The 21,248-nt window shown below is 30.2% G+C and overlaps 1 protein-coding gene across 3 annotated transcripts in view; it reads right to left on the bottom strand.

Annotated features, from left to right (window-relative positions):
* Positions 1–1,823: 1,823 nt before the first annotated feature.
* The window catches only part of LOC138188833 (cell adhesion molecule 1), a 43,760-nt gene continuing 24,335 nt past the window's right edge, over positions 1,824–21,248 (bottom strand). The window contains exons 4-7 of one of the 3 annotated variants that reach the window (XR_011175712.1): positions 18,036–18,169; positions 14,173–14,374; positions 8,057–11,182; positions 1,824–3,327 (exon numbers count right to left, since the gene is read on the bottom strand). Coding sequence is in view for 2 of the 3 variants with exons in the window: in XM_069130976.1 (XP_068987077.1) it covers positions 11,070–11,182; positions 14,173–14,374; positions 18,036–18,169 (449 nt within the window). In the remaining variant the exon portion in view is untranslated. Of the gene's footprint in view, positions 3,328–7,307; positions 11,183–14,172; positions 14,375–18,035; positions 18,170–21,248 lie in introns of those variants that run through there. The other 2 variants (XM_069130976.1, XM_069130987.1) reach the window with 2 other exon arrangements.

Here is a 21,248-nt window from a genome sequence, read left to right on the forward strand (position 1 = left end):
CTACAATACATACGTGTATTTTCATCAGGAACTGATTGTATTGAATTTTTGTACAAGTACTTATTACATTGTAAATTGACTTTTCAATGAAAAAGAAATATTTCTTAATCGAAGGTAATCTAACTCAGTTAACAGTTTGATGGTCGAGTAATTAATTATTTGATTCGTATGTGCAATTTTATCGATTTTCTGTTCAAATTGGATTTCCAGCAATGCTTCTGCTATAGACTCATTCAAAACATAGACATTCTACCTAGATTAGATTGTACATTTAGCGATCTAAAGGTTAACAATCGCAGCGGTTCGCAACGCAGTCGCAAAGGTTAACAAAACAGCGATCTAATGGTGAAATTGACTTTGCTACAGCTAGTTCAATTGGCTGATCAATGCTATTTGTCCCGTCATAGACGTTATCGTTTATATACTATGATTCGTCTTTTGATTTAATTATGTATTCTATTTCTTTCCAAACATATCTATAATACGAATATATGTATATTGTATATATATGCAACGTTAGACTTCAACGGATTAACTTTAACGGGATTACTGACTTATATGCAATAAAGCAAAGAACGTTTGTGGTCTTCAAATATTAGTAAATAATGATTAATGCTAATAAGCAGAAACTGCATTAAATTGCAAAAGTAAAGAAGTAAACGAAAGACCACAAAGTATTAATCAAAATTCATAATTAGACAGCCTAAAATTAAGTAACGTAACTGAAATCTACCTTCAACTACTCTGGTCACCTATAGCTAGATACTATAACCGATACTAGGAAGGGAACAAGCTCTTAAGCTTTTGAGAAATAAACCGTAGATTATGAAATTTTGTAAAGAAACAAATACATACCTAATATTATATTGCATATAACAATCAATAATTTTGAAATAATTATAAGAATGAAAAAAGTACATGCTTAATTCTAAAGTCGAACAAAAGGATAATATTGATAATGCGATATAAAAGCGCTAAAAATTCATATTCAATTATTCCCGATAATGAACTTAATTTTTCAGTACCAAACCTATAGAATAGGTAGATAAGGCCTTTCTCTTCCACTAAATATTTCAATATTGAAGCTGTCCCTTTATTGCTTCAAATCCTTCAATTATCCATAATAATCTATCCAAACTATATATAATGATAAAAATAAAACGATAAAATCTTTCATTCATAGATTTTCCATAGATTTTCTATAGATTTTTAACTCGTTCTTTTCATCTGATACTTGATTAGATATAAAAGACACGGACAAGTTATAAATAGCCTTGAATCAGTTAATTTTAAACGAGCTATAGAGGATCTCTGATGTCCTTAAAATTAACGTGTCGTATCTGTTACATTTGGAGATCTTAAAAACAGCATACGTATCTATGACAGCAATGAAAGCGCTACGAGCGAAGAATGCTCTATTACCGTAAAATGGTAGCATAAAGATACGCGAGAGATATTATAATAAATCCTTTTCTTCGACCAATGTCTCATCTATCTACGCTTTTAATAAAAAAATAACTATTGACAGCATTTATCGTGCCTTTGGTTTCGATAAACTGTTATAACTAATCTTTATAAAATCGTCGGTACGTCGAGCTCTGAAAGGAAATCGATTCCGCGTTCTCGTTTCTATGGCTTTCAGCAGGCCAACTTTACCTTTACGTATCTATACAAGTACATTGTACATATACGAGATACACAATGTAACATTGCGTGATCAAAGAATATGAAAGAAAGTAGGTGTTTTATAATCGAGCATGTTTTCATAAACGGAATTTCATTAATACGAAGATCATAATACGTAGATGTCGATTTTATATGTTAAAAAGCAAAATAGCGTTACTTAAATTAATTACTGGATATATAAAGTCGGAACTACTGCTTACGTGGTTTAAGTATATTGAATTGTAATATACGCATGCCGTAGATGTATAATTTATATTTTGCGAATAAAGTCTATTTTTTATAGTGTTTCTCGATATAAAGAGTAATTTATAGATTTAAAGGCGATTATCATTAATTAATGTTCTTGCCATTTATTATAATGGTAGAACATATATTTTATAGTATCCGTTGTTAAAATGATTTTGAAGATAAAGTTTTCTGTAGTAATTTTTTTCGTCATATAAATAATAACAATATATATATATAATATAGTATATATAATAACAATATAATAACATATGAATGTTATTTAAAATATAAATGTATATATCGTAACAATGTAAATAATAACAAATAATCTATTTCCATTAGTTAAAATTTACTACTACGAAACATCCGGCAAAACGGAAGTTTTATTATTTTCTTTGCTTTCTTCATTCAGTTCCAAATATTTAAATAATTATTTCGCATCAGCTTGTGATACACCTAAATAGTACAACTATACACCAGAAAAATATGAATATATCAGATTTTTTATTTTTTACAATTATGTACATATGTATTTACACTTAAAAATATACAAGCGTTTTTGATAATGTTATTGATATTGTTATTGATATGTTATTTGATAATGTTAAAAGGAAGAAACATAGAGGCTTGAATTATTTAAATATACTTGAAAGCTGAAAAACATTCTAGATAGAATATTTTAATTAAAGAGAGCACAAGTTATTATAGATGCTCACTAATAAATTGTAAAGAATAATATTCTGAATTCTACAAAATATATTTAAACTCTTTAAATAATATAATATTATAGATATGTATATAATTGTAATTCGTTAACGAGAAATTCTTTTGGTTTCATTAGTGAAATACTTTTAAATATCTTAGCGTAGAGTAAAGTTAGACAAAAAGACATTTCATATGTTACAATTCAATATACAAACTTCCCAATTCATTTCTTTTTCATTATTAGCTCAAGAAGTACAATTAAAAAAATGTCCTTAGCTTTGATTATCAGCAATTTTCCCGGTATTCTTTCTACGATCGATTAAATGACTGAAAATTAGTCTCTAATTATCCTCAGAAACTTATAAATATTCTCGGTGTATGAGCGGTATATGTATAGCGTGTATTCATTTATCATGTACTCACTTTTCAAAGCACCAATGAGAATTCGTTGAATCGTTAAAAACATTGAAACACTTCACTAATAGAATATTTTTATTAATCTGTCGGTTAAGATATCCAGTACTGGCGATACTTTGCTACCATTTTAGGAATAAGAGCCATAGACTGTATACATACCTACATATGTATGTGTCGCAGTCTTACAATTAGAACGCACCTGACCATGCAATGCGCGGCGGACAAAACGAATCTCGGTGCTATGTAAGTACCTCCGCAGACATGACTAAAGTGTCGCCGTTGGACCGAGACCTATGAGAAATTGACATTGAAAATTCGGTTTCGTCATCAGCGAACCTTTACTTCTTACCGATAGTACCCGGATACTTACAACGTACGCTCTAATCGTCTCCGAAGAAATTCCTTATCCTAACGTACATTTATGCATTTATAAGAAATTTGAAGATGCAAAATGCACTAAATGCACATAATATGCAAAAATATATAAAATATCCAAAGCATAGAATATTTTCTACAATATTTAACAGGTAAAACAATTTCTTACTCATGTCCCACTTTTTTAATTATATTCGTAAAAATATGAACTTGCATAAATATTAAACATCCGCAATTCGTTTATTAGGTTGTTCGAAATGTTCGCAATATCATAACACGATGTAAGTCAAGACTTTAGGAATTCCGATTTAATCACGCATTTCAGCTCTTACAAGTATTGTCCCATTAGTTCCGTAGTTAACGAAGCTATGTCTTTATTCTTTGCCTGAATACACTTTTATCATTTAAAAAATGAAATAAATATTAGAACAATAAATGTAGAACACTATGTTGTGGAAAATGATAATGGATTGACTTACACCAATATAATTCTCAGCCTTCCGATAGATAGAGTATTAGTATACTCTGTTATATAGTATGTATATATTTGATAAAATTCTTTATCGAAGAGAAAAATCCTGCATTCATCGATATATCGATCAGGAAGAAGCAAAATATATTAGACATTAGTTGAAAACATATATTCACCAAGTATAGCACCATTCGCTTATCGTATATTCTACGAAAAATTTAGAAAATTGCTTGATTTCCAAGAAATTGAATTCTCTATAAACCTAAAAATATTACCTGGAGCAACTAAATTTAGCACAAACGGAAAATAAAACGATGGATATACATGCAACCTAATAAAATAACTCTCCATAATAATCCTGTAAGAATAGATTGTTATGAAACTTTTTTGAAATTTTGCCGTCAACTTCACGAACAATTTATATAATATAATAGAAAATTCAAAGAAATACTGCTCTTAACCGAACATTAAATGTAGTAGTTAAAGAGAAACATTTAGAAAATATAGTCAATTAGAAACCGTTTTTTAACAAGAACAGGTATATAGTAAAAAGCATCGAACCTCAGCTAGAAAATAAGCTAATTCGGAGGAATTAAGGACACCTGGACGTCATTTATTTTAGTTTTCACAAAAATTTTAATACGTCGTAACTTGAAAGAATTCATTATCAAAAAGAGACGAAAAGCCTTCATGAAAAATAATCGAGGCCACTCAGTAGATAGTAAAATGTCATATAAAAAAGAATAGTAAATAAACATTCAACAAAATGCCAATTACTTTTTTTGATTACTTTTTTATGCATCTCGCTATCAATTTTCGAACAACCTAAGACTTTCAGAACTAATCGAAGAACTGTTTGCTACAGAGAAAATTTAGGTGCGTATACTATCTATTAAAGTAAGAAGAACACTATTATTAATAAATTGTAAACTTTTATGCATTCATAGGGAATGTGAAGATACAAAAATACGTAGAATGCACATGACGCGTAAATATATATAAAATTATAATATATTGTAAATAAAACAACTCTGCACATAGATTCTACCTCTTTAATTATATTCATAAAAATATGCATTTGCATAAGTATCTACGGTCTAATTATATTATCGATATAATTGCACATAGGTTTGCAAATTAATCTTGAAAGAGATATTAAATCCGGTTATAGATGAAGATTGTTTCGACGAGAATTGGTACATTTAATTCGTAGGAAGAAACTTTAAACTCTGAACATTTTGAAATATTCTTTATCGACTTATCTCATCAGTGTTCCTTTCAAGGCAGATTTTATCCTAGTTTTCTATTTAATACAATAAGTATTCCTCTACAAGTATATCTTCATCTTGGACGAAGATTATGCATATTTTAGAATAGAATTGTGACTATTCTGGAAATTATGAATTTATATCGAATTTTGTCCTCGTTTCCAAGGTTAATTTGGTTAGAGGCACCTATTTATGTACATATGTAAGTCAATAAAACACTTTCTTCTTATTTATACGAATTGTAACTCTGATTAAGTATTCTTCTTGTCAATTTTCACGGATGAGATTGTTCCAAGATTAATTTGTACCTATATCGATAAAATACTTCTTACTTTCATACTGACTTTCTTACTTTTATATAGACACTATACGCTCCTAAATTATTATTTAACCCCCTTTTTCGGACCACCATTAGTATATTCTGTCCCCTACTTTTACCTTGATCAATTCCGTTAATAGGAAACAGTTTAAATACGTACATATTTTCTACTATTCTCTACGAATTTTAGTAAAATCGCGAGGAATAATAATTCTTACCATGTTATCGAGACATGAAAACATTTCGTAAATAGATATTTTGTTGGCGCCATTTTCTATCTGTATCTTTCCTATTTTTGTATTTTGGAGACGATTAGAGCATGACTCGCGTATCCGCAGTTTTAAATAATATTTAGAAATCTTCACGGGCGCATTTCACCTACGAGAAACGGATAATTTCTTATGTTCGTGATTTCTCCGCCGACTATCCTCACGGCTACTTTTCTCGCCGGACTGATCAACGCTTTATCATCGCTCGATGGAATCTCGTTCATGATTACAAACAGCGCTTGGAAAGAAGACATCAATGTGAATAGTAACAACATTTTCATCGTTTGTCAACGATATTCTATCGACCTGAATTTGCCGGTTTCTTCGTTTTTTTTCGCTACTCATTGTCAACCGCCTTTTGTCTTCCATTTTGCGGCTTTCAGAGTGATAAATTAAGAAGTTAATAAAAAGTATGATTAATTTAGTTTCTGAAAGGCTGAAGTGCACAAATACAAAATTTTTAGTTACACATCCACGGAGACGTTCTATTCTATCGGGTTGTTCGGAAAATTCATGACAAAATCGAAGAATTTCGGGGTACTACTTACATATGCCTATATATGCCCTGGGAAAATGTTTCTTTTTTTTTTAAATGACACTTTTTATTGACAATGCCAGATTTTTCCCTTGATCGTTAACCTTATTTAATGTCCAATTTGTAAATAATCTTTATTAAGTAGCTTTTTATAAAAGTGTACAATAAACGATTGTTGCCAAATATATAAAATATAATAGAATAAATTGACTGACAAAAAAAAGCTACGAAATTTCAAAACAATCGTTTAGGGACTAATATAATATCGTAATATCGATAGAAACCTTCTTTGTAAGATGATCAAATCTGATGTTATAACTATATCCAGATTAAAAGCAAAGTTTTGTTTTAACATGTAATACTATAGTATATATATATAAAATATATATATTTTGACTATAGAACACTCGAAGAAATACGATTTGTGTGAATTGTTTGTTATGAATATTAACTCGTTCACGTTCCTAAGTAATACAAAATCGAATAATAAGCACTTACGTCTATACAAGTACGAAGTAAATAATTAATATCTTGAGTTTAATCAATTTTGTACAAAATGTAACTAATAAGTTAATGACATAAAAGCATCATTTGAATTATATTACTGAATCATTTTAAAAATATGTACCATTATTATTTTCAATACACACTATGGCTTAAAAGTATGTAGACACTTGTTTCGTTTAACAAAACATATTTTCATTACGAAATTACGCATAAATTGTACTATGATTTTACATATTTTTTGTAATTATCGTATTCACGTATAATAAAATATTGTGATGTGATTAAATTAATTTTTAACGTATAGTGCGTAATGATAGAATTAACTTGCGTAATTGTAAAATTACTCGTTACTTGGCAAGCTTTTCATCTTTAGATTCTTGAATTTCTGTGAATTATAAGTTAGACCAAGAAAGTTCTTCCAAATTTTTCGAATAGAAAAATTTTCGAGATTAATCCAAATAATGATATTTAAATAATAAATATTGTATATATATATATATACTATATTATATATATATAATATATATATACTATATTATTGCTATATCTGTTATTTATTGAAATTATTTACTGATTTATCGTCAATTTGTATATTTTGGTCAAATTCAAAAAGTTTTACTATAAATTAACCAAAGTTTCCGAATACTTACAATCAATATTTACATAGTGTATATTATGTGTTGTTCTACACATATTCGTTTGTACAAATCGTAACTAACTAATCTTGATCTGTTTCAAATGTTTCGTGTTACTTTTTTAATAGGTGAGGCATTTTATATTGCAAGTAATATTTAAGTCTCTTTAATTTGATATAACATTTTAAATGCCCTGCGAATAGACGCATAATTTTATAAATTATTAATATAAATTTAGATCTCATTATCATAGATGTAAAAGTTTTACTCTCCTAAAAATCTATAAATTTAAAGCAGGGACTATTCAAACCTTTACATATATATATTTTACGTTTAAATCATGTCGTAAGCATTGTCCAACCAACTCTGAAAATAGTCTTCATTATTCATGTTAGATTCCTTTTCGGTTGACTCATAATCAGTCTGTATAATGGGCAGAGCTGTTTCGCGTTCGTCAGCGTCTCCATTACATTGTATCGGCACGGTGCCGTAGCTAGTAGCTATTCGCGCGCCTCTTGAGATCAGGGACAATCAAGTAGCCGTGAGGCTCGAAAAGATTAACTCTTTATGTATAATTATAACGCTACGATATGTTGCCCGATACGTCGAAAGTACCTATCACTTGCTAAAGAACTCTTACCATTATGAATATAACAGTCCCCTCCCCCCCACTCACAGCACTTGATCGCTCTTTCTTTTTTTTCTGTCGTTTTATCTGTATTTATCTGTCACTTTCACTCCCTCTTCTCGTTCTTCTTTTCCACAGAACGCGTTAAACTGAAAAAAAGAAGAGAAGAAAAAGGGGAACAGAAGCGTTTTAGAATCGTGCACACGTGGCATGTCCAGGAAAGCCGTCGTATACACAACTTTATTGATCGACACGACGTGCGTAGGCAAGGAAATTCTATAATTATACATGTTGTTTTTCTGTTCTTGTTCAGGATGGCCATTTATAGACTATTTGTCGTGCTGACAAAATAGCTAAACCTTCCCCTGTGATAAAATAAAACGTTTCCTTTCTTTCTTTCGTGCTTTCCCCTCTTTCGTTAAAAATAGGACCTGGTATGGGATTAGCGCAATGGGACGCGTCGCGCAACGAACGAGTTTTGTTCTTAAGGGACCATCCTACGTGTGCACGTATTTTATCAAGTTATCTATACACGGTTAATTATAACGTGCAATATAACTATGCGGGAAGTCCGACAAAGTGAGATTAAAATAAGTATCAGAAATTCGCATTCTTTTCCTTCGACATGATTAGGCAATTATGATAATATAATTAATTTAGTTCGTTTGCATTTAGCCGTTTTAATAACAAATAAGTAATTTATTAATTATTACTATTATTTATTTATTCTATATAAAAGATTGTCCAAGATTTTAGTTATTTTAAATAACAAATAAAAAGTTTCAATAATAACAGATCATGATCTCGTATATCTACTGATATGTCTCTATTTAAAATAAAAAAAGAAAGAAAAAAGGGAGAAAATACCAATTTGATTAAATATTCATAATATTCATCTTTTATAGAAGTTGTATTAAAATTGAAAAAATAATTGTACTCTATGTACATATGTATCTATACATTATATGTAGATCGACAAAGTGTACGGCTTTGGCCTGTACTAAACTTTTTCAGGTAAAACAAATGTATGTAAAATTTATACTAATAATATTACATAGTAATAGAATGTATGTCATACACATATAATGGTTCTTACAATGTATATTATTACTGTATAATGTACTATACATAGAGGTATAATGTATATTGTAGTTTTATTGCACGGTATAACTAAACGTATGTAGCTAGCTTTACATTAATGATTTTTATTCATGAGTTCCATCAAAAAGCGCGAGGGACAAACGATTAAATAAAGAAAACATTAATAGCGGAATAAACGAATATCATAGTCAAATACGACTAATTATATCATTATACTGATAACAAGGTACAACAGTCTTAATTTCTGATTTGTAAATAGGATGCCAGTTTCCATACCGGTATACATATTCAGCGTCTGTTAGCAAACATACGTAAGTACATACGTATATAATTTTTGTTTTATATATAAATATGTAAGATATTTAAAAACAAAATATTCACATGCACACATACAAAGCTCGTATGTACCATACCTATTTAACTTATAATATTTTTTTATACATACATATATACGATATGTATATGAAATATATAGGTAATTCTTCCTTCTTACTTATTATTAGTACATAAATTAGCTTTATGACGAGTACATACATGATACTACAACTAGGAATGTAGAAACGTTAAATAATCGATCACAATGTTCATCTTTGGTTATGCATGTCGACAAAAAAGCAATGACAAGAAAATAATGTGTTTAATGGTAATAATAGTGACATACTAAAGATATTCAATTCTTTTGTTTGTTCGTATTAAATCGTTTTCAGTATTTCGGAAATCGAAACATCAACTTAATAAAAGAAAAATTCTTATATTTAAATAACAGATGTTAAAATTAGAAGTATTAAACTATATACGATAAATGCTTCAACATTTGTTTGAAACGATAACTATACGATTACATTCCTTAATTTCGAACAAGAAATTCGATTTACGAATTGACATTCATTATACCGTGTTCGATCGTTATAATAGACCAATCGAATGAACGGATTTGTCCATCGCATCCCGTCGCAATAATCACCGAATAGCGATGGATAACTCTCTTTAACTTATCGATAAAACAATAAGTACATCCGTATATACCTATTTTCTCTCGGATCTGATAAATTCTTCTCGGTGGTTCAGTACGAAATCGATTTAATTCGATATCGTATCAACGTAGTTAAAAAATCTGAAATCGAGGACACTGATATACGCAGAGAGATTTCGAACGATGGTAAACGGATCGATGTTGCGTGGTCGACGTTACGAGAAGAAGAAAAAAAGAAAAACAAAACAAAGAAGAAAAAGAGAAGGAGGGAAGAAGAGGAGGAGAAGAAGAAGAAGTATAAGAAGGAAAAGAAGGACAAGAAGGAGAAAAAGAAGAAGAAAAGGGACGAAAAAGCAGAAAGAGAAGAAGGAAAATGCGCCCGTGCGTATATACCTATCTCTTTTTTTTCATCTTTTTCTTTTTAGAAAAAATCACTGTTAACCGGCGAATTGCTATTCACTACGTGTTATCTCGTTTTCTTTCCCCCTATTGCCGTTTCATTGGTCTCATTTCTAACTCTTGCGAGTTGAGACAGACCAGAAAAACGAACGGAATTCTTCCTTGGAATTCGACAATATTTTCGCGAAATAGATAACGATTGATACAAGCGACAATCGAAAATAGTTGCACGAAGAAGCCGCGTCTATATGAGTTTATAAAATTTCTGCAAGACAATAAAATCGCTGCCCCCGTGTATTTCGGTATAATCAAGGAAGACATTGTGATTGTTCGTTCTTTAATATATATATATATATATTATATGTATATGTATATAATATATATTCCCCCCTCCCTCCCACAAATTCTCCCTTTTTTCTCCACTTGTGTTTACTCTCCGTTTACGTATATTACACATCTTTTTTTTTACTTTTTCCTGTGTTTTTTTCTTCTTCTTTGTTTAATTTCTTTCTTTTTCTCTTGTTTTAATTATCCTATAGCAATTGACTTTTATTAAGGAATGATCTTGTGCATCGCGCAGAGTATGCACAGTAATGTAGCTAGAGGCCACCCCCGCGCGACATTTGGTGCTGAGGACTCGGCGATCGGCGCGGGTATAATTTGCACTGGAACAACGAATTAAAAAAACAAATATCACGTTAGAAACACAGAATGTGCGAACTTGGACAATAGTAAAACTGCCCAGGTTTTGTCAAAAAAACTAACTCGTGATTTTCTATAGAAATTTTATGCATTTACGTTTTTAATAAATAAAATGATTATTTCATAAAGTATATGGACTTTTTGCACTGTTTCCTTTATGTAGCCTTCCTAATTTTGATTTTGAATACTTTGGTCAAATGCCACTCCGTAATTCAAGTAATATAGTTAGTGTTAAAATTTAATAAACGATGAATTTATTGCTGTGAAATATTCGACAACTAGTGGTAATTATATATCCCAATTCAAAAGTCTTATAATATATTTTATCTATCGTAAAGTTTCAATATTTAATATAAATAATGAACTTTAAATTATATCCCTTTCATGGTATGTATTTTAATACACTAACAACTTTTATATACAGGGTGGTTGGTAACTGGTGGTACAAGCGGAAAGGGGATGATTTTACGCGAAAAAAGAAGTCGAAAATATAGAATAAAAATTTTTTTTTTAATTTTTCCATCGAGACAACGATCTACAGTGAGATCCGTTATAACGTGCCGAACACGTACCGAACACGTACCGAGCGAAAATTCAAAGTCGATTTTCTCGAAAACAAAGCCTCAAACGAAAAATTTTTATTCTATATTTTCGACTTCTTTTTTCGCGTAGAATCACCCCCTTTCTGCTTGTGCCGCCAGTTACCAACCACCCTGTATATCAAATTCTTTTTTGTCATATAAAATATAGAATTAAGTGCCATTCCTCGATATCTTTAAACAATTATAAAACTTTTTCGTTTCAAAGCAAACATAATAACTGTAAATAAAATATAATGCTGCGAAAGAAGTGATCTGAAAACGTGAAAGAATAGTCCACAGGACCAGATAATATAAAAACGAAAAGTTTTTATACAAAAAATACATATTGCATATTTGCAATTATTTTTTTACAAGAAATTATAGGATGCGAGATACTCGAAAAATATGAGAAATTTTAAATAGGAATTTCGCCTTCTAATATAACATGGCGTACGACTGTTGACGTAACTGGAATAAATTATAGCGTCGAATGTATTTCTAATGAGAAATGGAAGAACATGTTACGAGAGGTATGAAGATAAAAGCACATGGAAAAGATGTGATAAATCTGTTTCTTCTAATTCTCTGACTTCCATGTCACTAGCTAAAAACACGTATTTTAATATAAAACAGCAAAAGAAACGGAGTAACCAGATAGATTGAGGGTATAAGTCTTTTGAAAGTAGAAGATAAATATACAATGTTTCGTAAGAAATGAATAATATGAATTTTGTTATTACGATGGTTTAAAAAAATTTAAGTTAATGTACATAACTAACGTTGCAATGGTTGATCACATTATGTTGTTCACTTGGGATTGCCATTTGTTTGGAATTTAAGCATGAATCTATTGAAAAGTACATGTTTTTAAAATGAAACCTGTTTTATCAAAAATAAAATATTCCTACGTGTTTAATAATACGCTAGAACAACGATTCTAAGATTGAAAGTAAACAATTTTTCATTCACGATTTTCTGCATTGTATCGTCACAAATTATTGACAGATCATATAAATTACTGAAACGAAAATATAGTCTCTTCTTCACAAGAGAAAGTTAAATATATAATACAGGAATTATAATATATATAGGAAATCTATTTTTATTATATCATAATAAGCTATATTACTCTATATCTAAACTATTTTCGATATCACAGTTTAATAATGTTCGCTCTAATATATTACATACAGTTTATTGAAAGCTATATTTCATTTTCAGCATAGTAAATTGACTTAATTATAGCAATGACAAAAAAAAAAATAGAAAAGTTAACAAGAACACGCTTAAGCACACTGCTCGTATCTTCCGCCATTACTTTTCTTTGATTACATTTAATAATTAATATACTTGATATACATATAGCGCTATATATAGTACAGAAGATATTATATTATTTAGCATGATTGTGCATGAAAATCAAGTCAAATATGGAACAGTTGCTATGAGTATGAGATTAGATGTACATGGAACTGAAGAAAGTACGAATTTCGCGATTGCTATTTCTAATTGGATATTTCCTCTCGCGATGCAATAGCACTTCAAACGGGTTAATTAGAACTACTTTTTAGGGTAACTACGCATTTCATTCATTAGTTCACCTTATCTGAAGCATGGAAAAGGAATTTGAGATGAAAACCTCGTGACTACTAGATTAGAGTAAAAGAATGTTTTTTAGCAGAAAAGAAGAACGAAGAAATGACATCATATACGTGATTCTTTTTTCTCTTTGTAAAACCAAATCTGTTAATACGTACTTGCGTATCTATGTCTATCTGAAATAACGAATCTCCATTTGAAAAGCAAATTTCTATTTAAACTGGGCAAGTTCCATAAAATACGGGACATTCATCTATGATTTCCGGATTAAAAAAGAAAAAAAAGAAAAAATATAGCAAAAATAAATAGGTCACGTGCGCACTTTGCACGCGATGAATAGCATTCGAAAATCCGATTGAGGACCTCTCTAAAAGTGAGTGCTCGATAACTGATACATAAAAAGGATATGACCTATGAGAACATAAAAACATAATCCTCAATAATCGTTGAATCAAAGTTTAGAAAATCTGTATTGAAACATTGAATAAAGGCACTGTTTGGAAATTATACATTGGTAATTAATCTGCCTCTTTTATGCACCTGGCAAAAATGTTCTAAAGTTACTTTCCTAAAAAATTCTGTGAGAAATAAATTTCTGGAAATAAATATTTACAAACTGGATTTATACTACCTAAACTGGATTTCCAATTATATCCACCACTCCATATTCGTGATTTTAACAAAATAATAAAGTAAATACGTTAATAAATTCTAAAATGAAAGATTGGAACGAAAATATAATTGTTAAAAATTATATTAAGTGGAATAATTACCTGTAACCGATTCCGTCCTAACATCAGCGTACTGCACGTGGTGTAATGGGTAATCAGGAATAGTTGAATAGCAACTGATTTCCAAATATCCATTTTCCCCTGTATGCAACGCGGATACTTCTATCGTTAGTTTTGCAGTAGCTGACATTAGTTGGTGTTCGTGATACGTGTGAGGATAGTGGTTTACCAGACTAATATCCACCTACATAGTATAACACACAAAAAGCTCATGACATTTGGTCAGAATAAATTTTGGCAAAAATATTATTATTGGACGACGTACTTATGGCTTTTCGGGTTTCGATCGTGTTCTAACGATGCGTTGGAGATATGCAAATGTTTCGAATATATTGTTACAGTCTACTCGTTCATGGCAGACCTGAAATTGACGTAACGACTTCGGACCGTGTTGTCACTATTTACACTTCTCGTCAAAGAGATAGCCCATGTGAGTTATCTTTAATTTCTCAATTAATTTCTTACAACAAGAAAATAATAACCAACATAAATTGTAACTAACAATAATTACTTATCAAACGTATATACTTATTTAATAATGGGTACATCCCCCTTTATTTTCTATTACTTCTATTGTACGGTTTGGCATCGATTTATATAGTTTCTGGATGTAATTTTGACTTAGCGTATTCCATTCGCGTACAATTGCATTTTTTAATTGTTGTGCGTGTTGATACTGCTTTCCATTTTCGTATACGCCGCGAACAAGTTCTGCCCAGAAATTTTCAATAATATTAAGGTCCAGGGAGCGTGATATATTTTTATATATAGATATATTTTTTTCATTAAAATATGATTGGACCAATCTTGATGTGTGTACAGGTGCATTATCTTGTTGAAAGATGTAATCAGGCCCAGAAATGCGTTCTGCATGATTATTTGTTTGTTCTTTGATTAAATTTATGTATCGGACACTATTCATTCTCCCAACGACGAACTTGATACTTGTGTTGTCGAAATAACCGATGCCGGCCATCACGCTGCCTCCCCCATTTGTCATCGAATTGCTGACATTGTCTCTTTTCTTGTGTCATGAAAATAATATTGGAACCCATCAGGACCATCCAAGTTGAATATTTTTCGTCCGAAAATAGTACCCTTCTCCATTTCTTTTTCCAATGAACTCTTTCTTTTGCAAAGCGTAAACGTTCTACTTTGTGTTTCGTTGTTAACGAAGGTTTCTTTTTCAATTTTAGCCTCTTGATATTTTTGCAGGATAGTAGAACTCGACGAACACTTGAAACACTGACACTAACACTAGATTTTTCCATTATTTGCCTCGTTAATTGTTTGCGTTAACTGCGAGTTGGAAGCTGCACGCAAAATTGCTCGCTTATCACGATCGGATAACGATGACGGCCAACCGGTACATTTCTTTTTGCCATAATCTTCAACAGTTTTTAAGAAATTGTGTATTACTTTACGACTTCTTATTATTACTTTCGATATTTTTGCTACTGATAACTGTTGCTGTTTTAGTTCTAGAATTTGCTTTCTTTCACACTCGTTTAATCTTTTTCCGCGTTCCATACTTACAAATTTATATAATATATATACTGCAATCTTTTCTCGTTGATAGGTCACGAACTACTGAGCAATTTCTAAACATATTGACGGAGTGTGCTATTATTTCGACCTTACCATAGATTGGAATAGTTTTTCTTGGTTGGTAAAAACATCTACGACATTGTGACTTATTTCCAGCAAGCCGCATATCCTCAGCTCATAATGTTTTGATATTATACGTTACAGACGAAAAACTTTACACGCGTCATTGAGAAATTACAGATAGCTCACATGGGCTATCTCTTTGACGAGGAGCGTATTTGTATGCTAGCGATGATTGGGAGGCTTCCCAATTTCAGCTCTGTCCTGAACAAGTAAACTGCAATGTTCACAAGACGTCGCCACGTCGCGTCGATACAAACATTAACGTACGATTAAAAACTTGAAAAATCATAAATATATCATCCAATAATCATCGTGCAAACTTAAAATCTAAAATATTATTATTATTAATAAAAGATGCATAATCATTTTTATAGACAAATATGAAGGTTTGAGAATCATAGTGGTGTAAGTCAGACCATCGCTAGTTTTCGTAATATACTCTTCTGGTTCTATTAGTTATTCTAAAGAGTTCAATATATTTTTTCAAGTCATAAAAACATATCGTGCCAATGAATAAAATTGTAACTCAATCAATTTGAAACTACAGGGATAATAGTTAAAAACTAAAAGTTAAAATATCCAGATTCTCAGAATCATGACTTATATCACTATAATTTTTAGTCCGTCGCGTACGACTATGCATCGTAATGCATATAAAGAAAAAGAAAAATATCATTCATTGATCAGTTAAAAGAATCATCGTTATGCTTTTATGTACAACCTTTTGTGTTTAGTATTGGTTTCAACGAAATAAAATTGAATAGAAATTTTAATATCGTGGAAACATGATTACGATCCTCCAAAAGTGTAGCAAGTGTAGAATGAACGATTTAAAAAATAATTATTTCTTTATGATATATTACTTCATATTATTATCTGCATAGAAAATAAATATTACATAACAATTGCGTCACTGATTATGACGTTTATATGTAATTACTACTATATATTATGTATATTTGATGGCTTAGTCGGACCAGACTGTAAAATTTCCATTACATTTAAGACGCAAAATTTTTCAAAACAAAAAAAGGACAAAAATAGCTGAATGACATTGATCGAACGTTGAATTATTACAGGATGACTCGGAGAGTTTCTCGTACGCTTTTATGAAAAAAGTTATAGCAGTATTACTCATGGATACGAGAAGATAATATCAAAGTTTAACTCTCGATTTAACTCACACAACTTATCCTACCGTAATTCGATGATTATTCTAAACTAAACTAAACATCAACTTAACTTGCCGCTTATCGAAAACTTCAACCTTCGAGTACACATTTTCTTCAAATATACCTAATAAAACGCATTAAAATTGCCAATTGATAGAAAAATAATTAAAAAAATCTATTTCATTTGTTTGTATTTTCTTGTCTAAGAAAGAAATTATAAAATATTAATTTAAATATTGTGCAAATATAATTACTCATTTACATTTATAGCTCAATTTCTAAGATACTTTACTTAAGATACTTTTTACTTAATACCACAATTAATTGGTTTATTAAATTGGTTCGGTTTAAAATGTATATACATATATATTTTGTTCTTTACTGAACACTTTAAATGTTTTGATTATTATAATATTAAATATATTTTTAATTGTTTATAAAATTTCATAGATGTAGTCTAAAGCCTAGTATAATTTGTTCACAAATATATATGTTTAATATAATGTTGATTGCACTTTAGCTTTACATATCTACATATGTAGATATATGCATCTAGGTATATGCAAATAATATTGAAATTATAATAATACTGAATATTACAGTATTATTGAAATTTGACTCATCGCCTTCTTAAAATAATTCCCTTGTAGTCTTCGAATATTATATATTTATTGTATTAGGAAATATAAGTATGTTGGAAATTAAAATTGAAATTTGAGATTAACGAACAATATGAAAATAAATAAAGTTTTAAAGACATACACGACAGCGTTACTAATTAAATTAATCCTTTGAATAAAGTTGACGTTAATAGACAAAGAAAGGAAAATTTCGTGAAACACGACTGCTGTCAGTGAGCGATGACACGTGAAGAAAAGAAACATTGTGAAGATGTAGCTATACTTTAAATGCTTTAAATTAAAGCTAAAGACATTACCGAGTAAAAATTAACTCGTTTTGAGTTGTTGAACAGGTTGGCTGTTATGTTTGATATTTACTCACCTCCTTGCCGTTTATGTACCAAGTCAAGTGAGGAACTGGATGCGCAGCCGAGGAGGTGCAGTTTGCCTCTAAACTTTCACCGACCACGTACATGCTTTTCTTGAACGTGATTTTTGGGTTTTCAGTCTGTGGGACTGTACAATTTCATAACATTAATTAGAATAGAATTACTCTGGAGAAGACCAGTGCAAGAACAATTCAGTGCTACAGAAAACTTTGCTAAATGTTTACTTTTGCTTCATTTTTATTAGGTCACGCAGAAAATTCTTTCATTTTTTAATAAGCTATAACTAAGCTGTATGTAATGTACCTTTATATATGTATGTAGTACTAACAAAATTTATTACATTCAAACAAACATCTTCTCTTAACCAATATATACATATACTCGATAATATATATATCCTTTTTCCAAAATTCAATCGCATTATTTATTAAATAATTAATGAAATGGTTTTGTATGTTTGACAGATTATTGACCCTTTGAGTGTTTAAATATTTCGGAAGGAATATATTCTTAGTTTGCTGTATTCTACGTTTAATAGAAAAGAATATTTTATAGAAATTTGTTCATCTATTGTTCGCTGAACAAAGATAAATATACATATCTACCTACAAAGACAATGTTTCGTTTGTTATACCAAATGTGTAACTGGAAGCCAAGTTGCACTAGAAACATAATATAATTATTCAAACTATGACAACTATGACAACCTAACCCCGACCCAATCCCAATGAATGTATTATTCTATGTATATGTATATGTATGTACTATATATATAGAATGATACGTTTAATAAACGTAATATGTATTAGAAAAAAAGTGATCTAAAAGGGTGACAGAACTTTCCACGGGACCTGGGCCTTCTTCCACAATAATCGACTAATTATGTAGTAATATTATCAAATTGAAAAATGACAAGTGCCGGTTATAGACTACTGTTGCGCAAACATTATCGTCTTTTTCTAAATCCTACAAGTTTATGTTAAACATGACAATCAGCTGATTTGTATAATTTTTTAAAATTATTTTATAAATCTTTATTTACATAGTTACCAAACTTATTACCGTTATAAAAGAATATTTATTAACACTAATAATTTGTAAAATTTCAATAATTATATTAATTCATTTTAAAAAGACATAAATTACGAATTATTAGTATTAATAAATACGCCTAAAGATCATTAACGAGTTTAATAATGAAACGAATGAAATTTTACAAGTGAATTTTATAGATTATAGATTATTCAAGTAGATATTCTTAAGCAAATAATTACAAGTACGAAGAATAGATACGAAAAATCATTAAGTCATAAAAGAAAAGTTCATAATTTATGCTTATAACTTGACAATTTGCAATTATATACATTATTATTTGGTTAAATACCATTAATTATTATTCAGGAGAACTCCGACAATAAAAATATTTCAGATTAAAAAGAATAAATTCCGTATTTGCAATTATACATTATTCCTTCTATGAATTTCACCTGCAAATATATTATATTATATAAAACATATGATAATATATGTTATATTTGTTTTTAATCGAATAATTTCTTCTAACCTGTATGGATCTGTTATGACTTATGCCGATAAAAGTCACATAATTTTACTGCAAGGATGTTGTGTTTTATCACGATTTTATTTTACCATATAAACGAAAACATTGCTTAATTAACCAGTCGATCAATGAAAGAATAAAGTGAAGTGTTAGTACCAGATTAACGTTCGATGAAAGTTTAGAATCTTACGAAGACAAATGTATTTTTGTTTAATTTTTATATAAATTGCAATCGCGTAGCTGGAAAAGGCATGAGCCAATTTAGGCTACGTTTGTACTGGATGCATATTCGGATACGTCCGTGTACATACACGAGTAAACGCATTAAACACCTTGAAATATAATAAATGCAAGTGGTTTTGTTATGTTATACATACTGCACGTATATTGACCGTTCGATGTCGTCTATACTTGTCGATATACGTAATATTTTCATCAGATTCGTTGTGACTGAGAATTCATGGTTGAGATCTTTCAAACGAATGATGATTGTTTATCAAGTGTTTCTTTCGTTTCATCTACGCAGAATATAGAAATCTGTTTCAGAATTTATTCTAAAATAATCGCACTCTCGAATCTATCTAATCGATTTAAAATCTCGAACCGAAGTACGATATTTTTCATTTTCCTCTCTTAAAGAAAACACCTTATTTCCTCGTTTTAATTTACCATTTATTAGTAAGACTTTGAATAAAAGATTATCAAAGCAACATATAATAAAAATTTACTAAATTCATGTCCATTTCGTATAATACGTAACGCAGAACTAATCATCCAATACTGAATAACGTATCCAGTATGTATAACCAACACACCACTTTTTTCGTCCATATACATGTATATGTATATATACATGTATATAAATCCGAATACGCATTTATGTGTTGATATAAAATTGGGTGTAATTGAATTTAATGGTACTCGGCTCCATCTCTACTTATATATCATATATCAATCTCGTTTTATGATATATGTAACAAACGCGTATTATACATACTTGCACATAATTACTCTATTATTCATTTCCTTCGTTTTAGAAACATAAATGCAAATATTAGTGTTCAACCGTTCGCGGAGAGACGCGATCGCGAGGAAGCGCGCCAACGGGAGTCGTAAATTCCCGTTACGATTAGATAATCGACGCCATGAAATGATCGATCCCCTATTTCGTTTAGGTAATAGAGGTGGTTGAACTGATTATAACACTGAAGTAACAGGTTACAATGTACACTTTATTCCAACAACTTTGTGGACATAGACAGTTACGCACAGCTCGGTGCGTATAGATATAAGTTAAACAGATGACTGATCTATGGCTGATAAACCAGCCAAGACATTGACTGGTCAACGTATGAAAAACCAACCAAGATGTTGACTGATCTAAGGATGACAGACCAGTGAAGTTCGGTGACAATGCTGTCGCAGAGGAAAACTATTGTTGGATGTTGGTCGCTTCACCACCAGTCGGTTACGGGTGAAAATGACCGTTGAACATAGGAAAACCCCGATCTTCCCATTTTTTACCTGATGGAACAATAACCATACGGAACGTCTCGACCTGAATATATTTTATAACAATTAAGAGCCCTAACGGTAAAATACAAATGCTTAGTTTTATGACAGTTCCTTAGGATTATTGCGGCCC

Source organism: Bombus flavifrons, chromosome 2, assembly GCF_040668555.2.
Source record: "Bombus flavifrons isolate JBK064 chromosome 2, iyBomFlav1_principal, whole genome shotgun sequence".
In the NCBI taxonomy this organism is placed as follows: Eukaryota; Metazoa; Arthropoda; class Insecta; order Hymenoptera; family Apidae; genus Bombus; species Bombus flavifrons.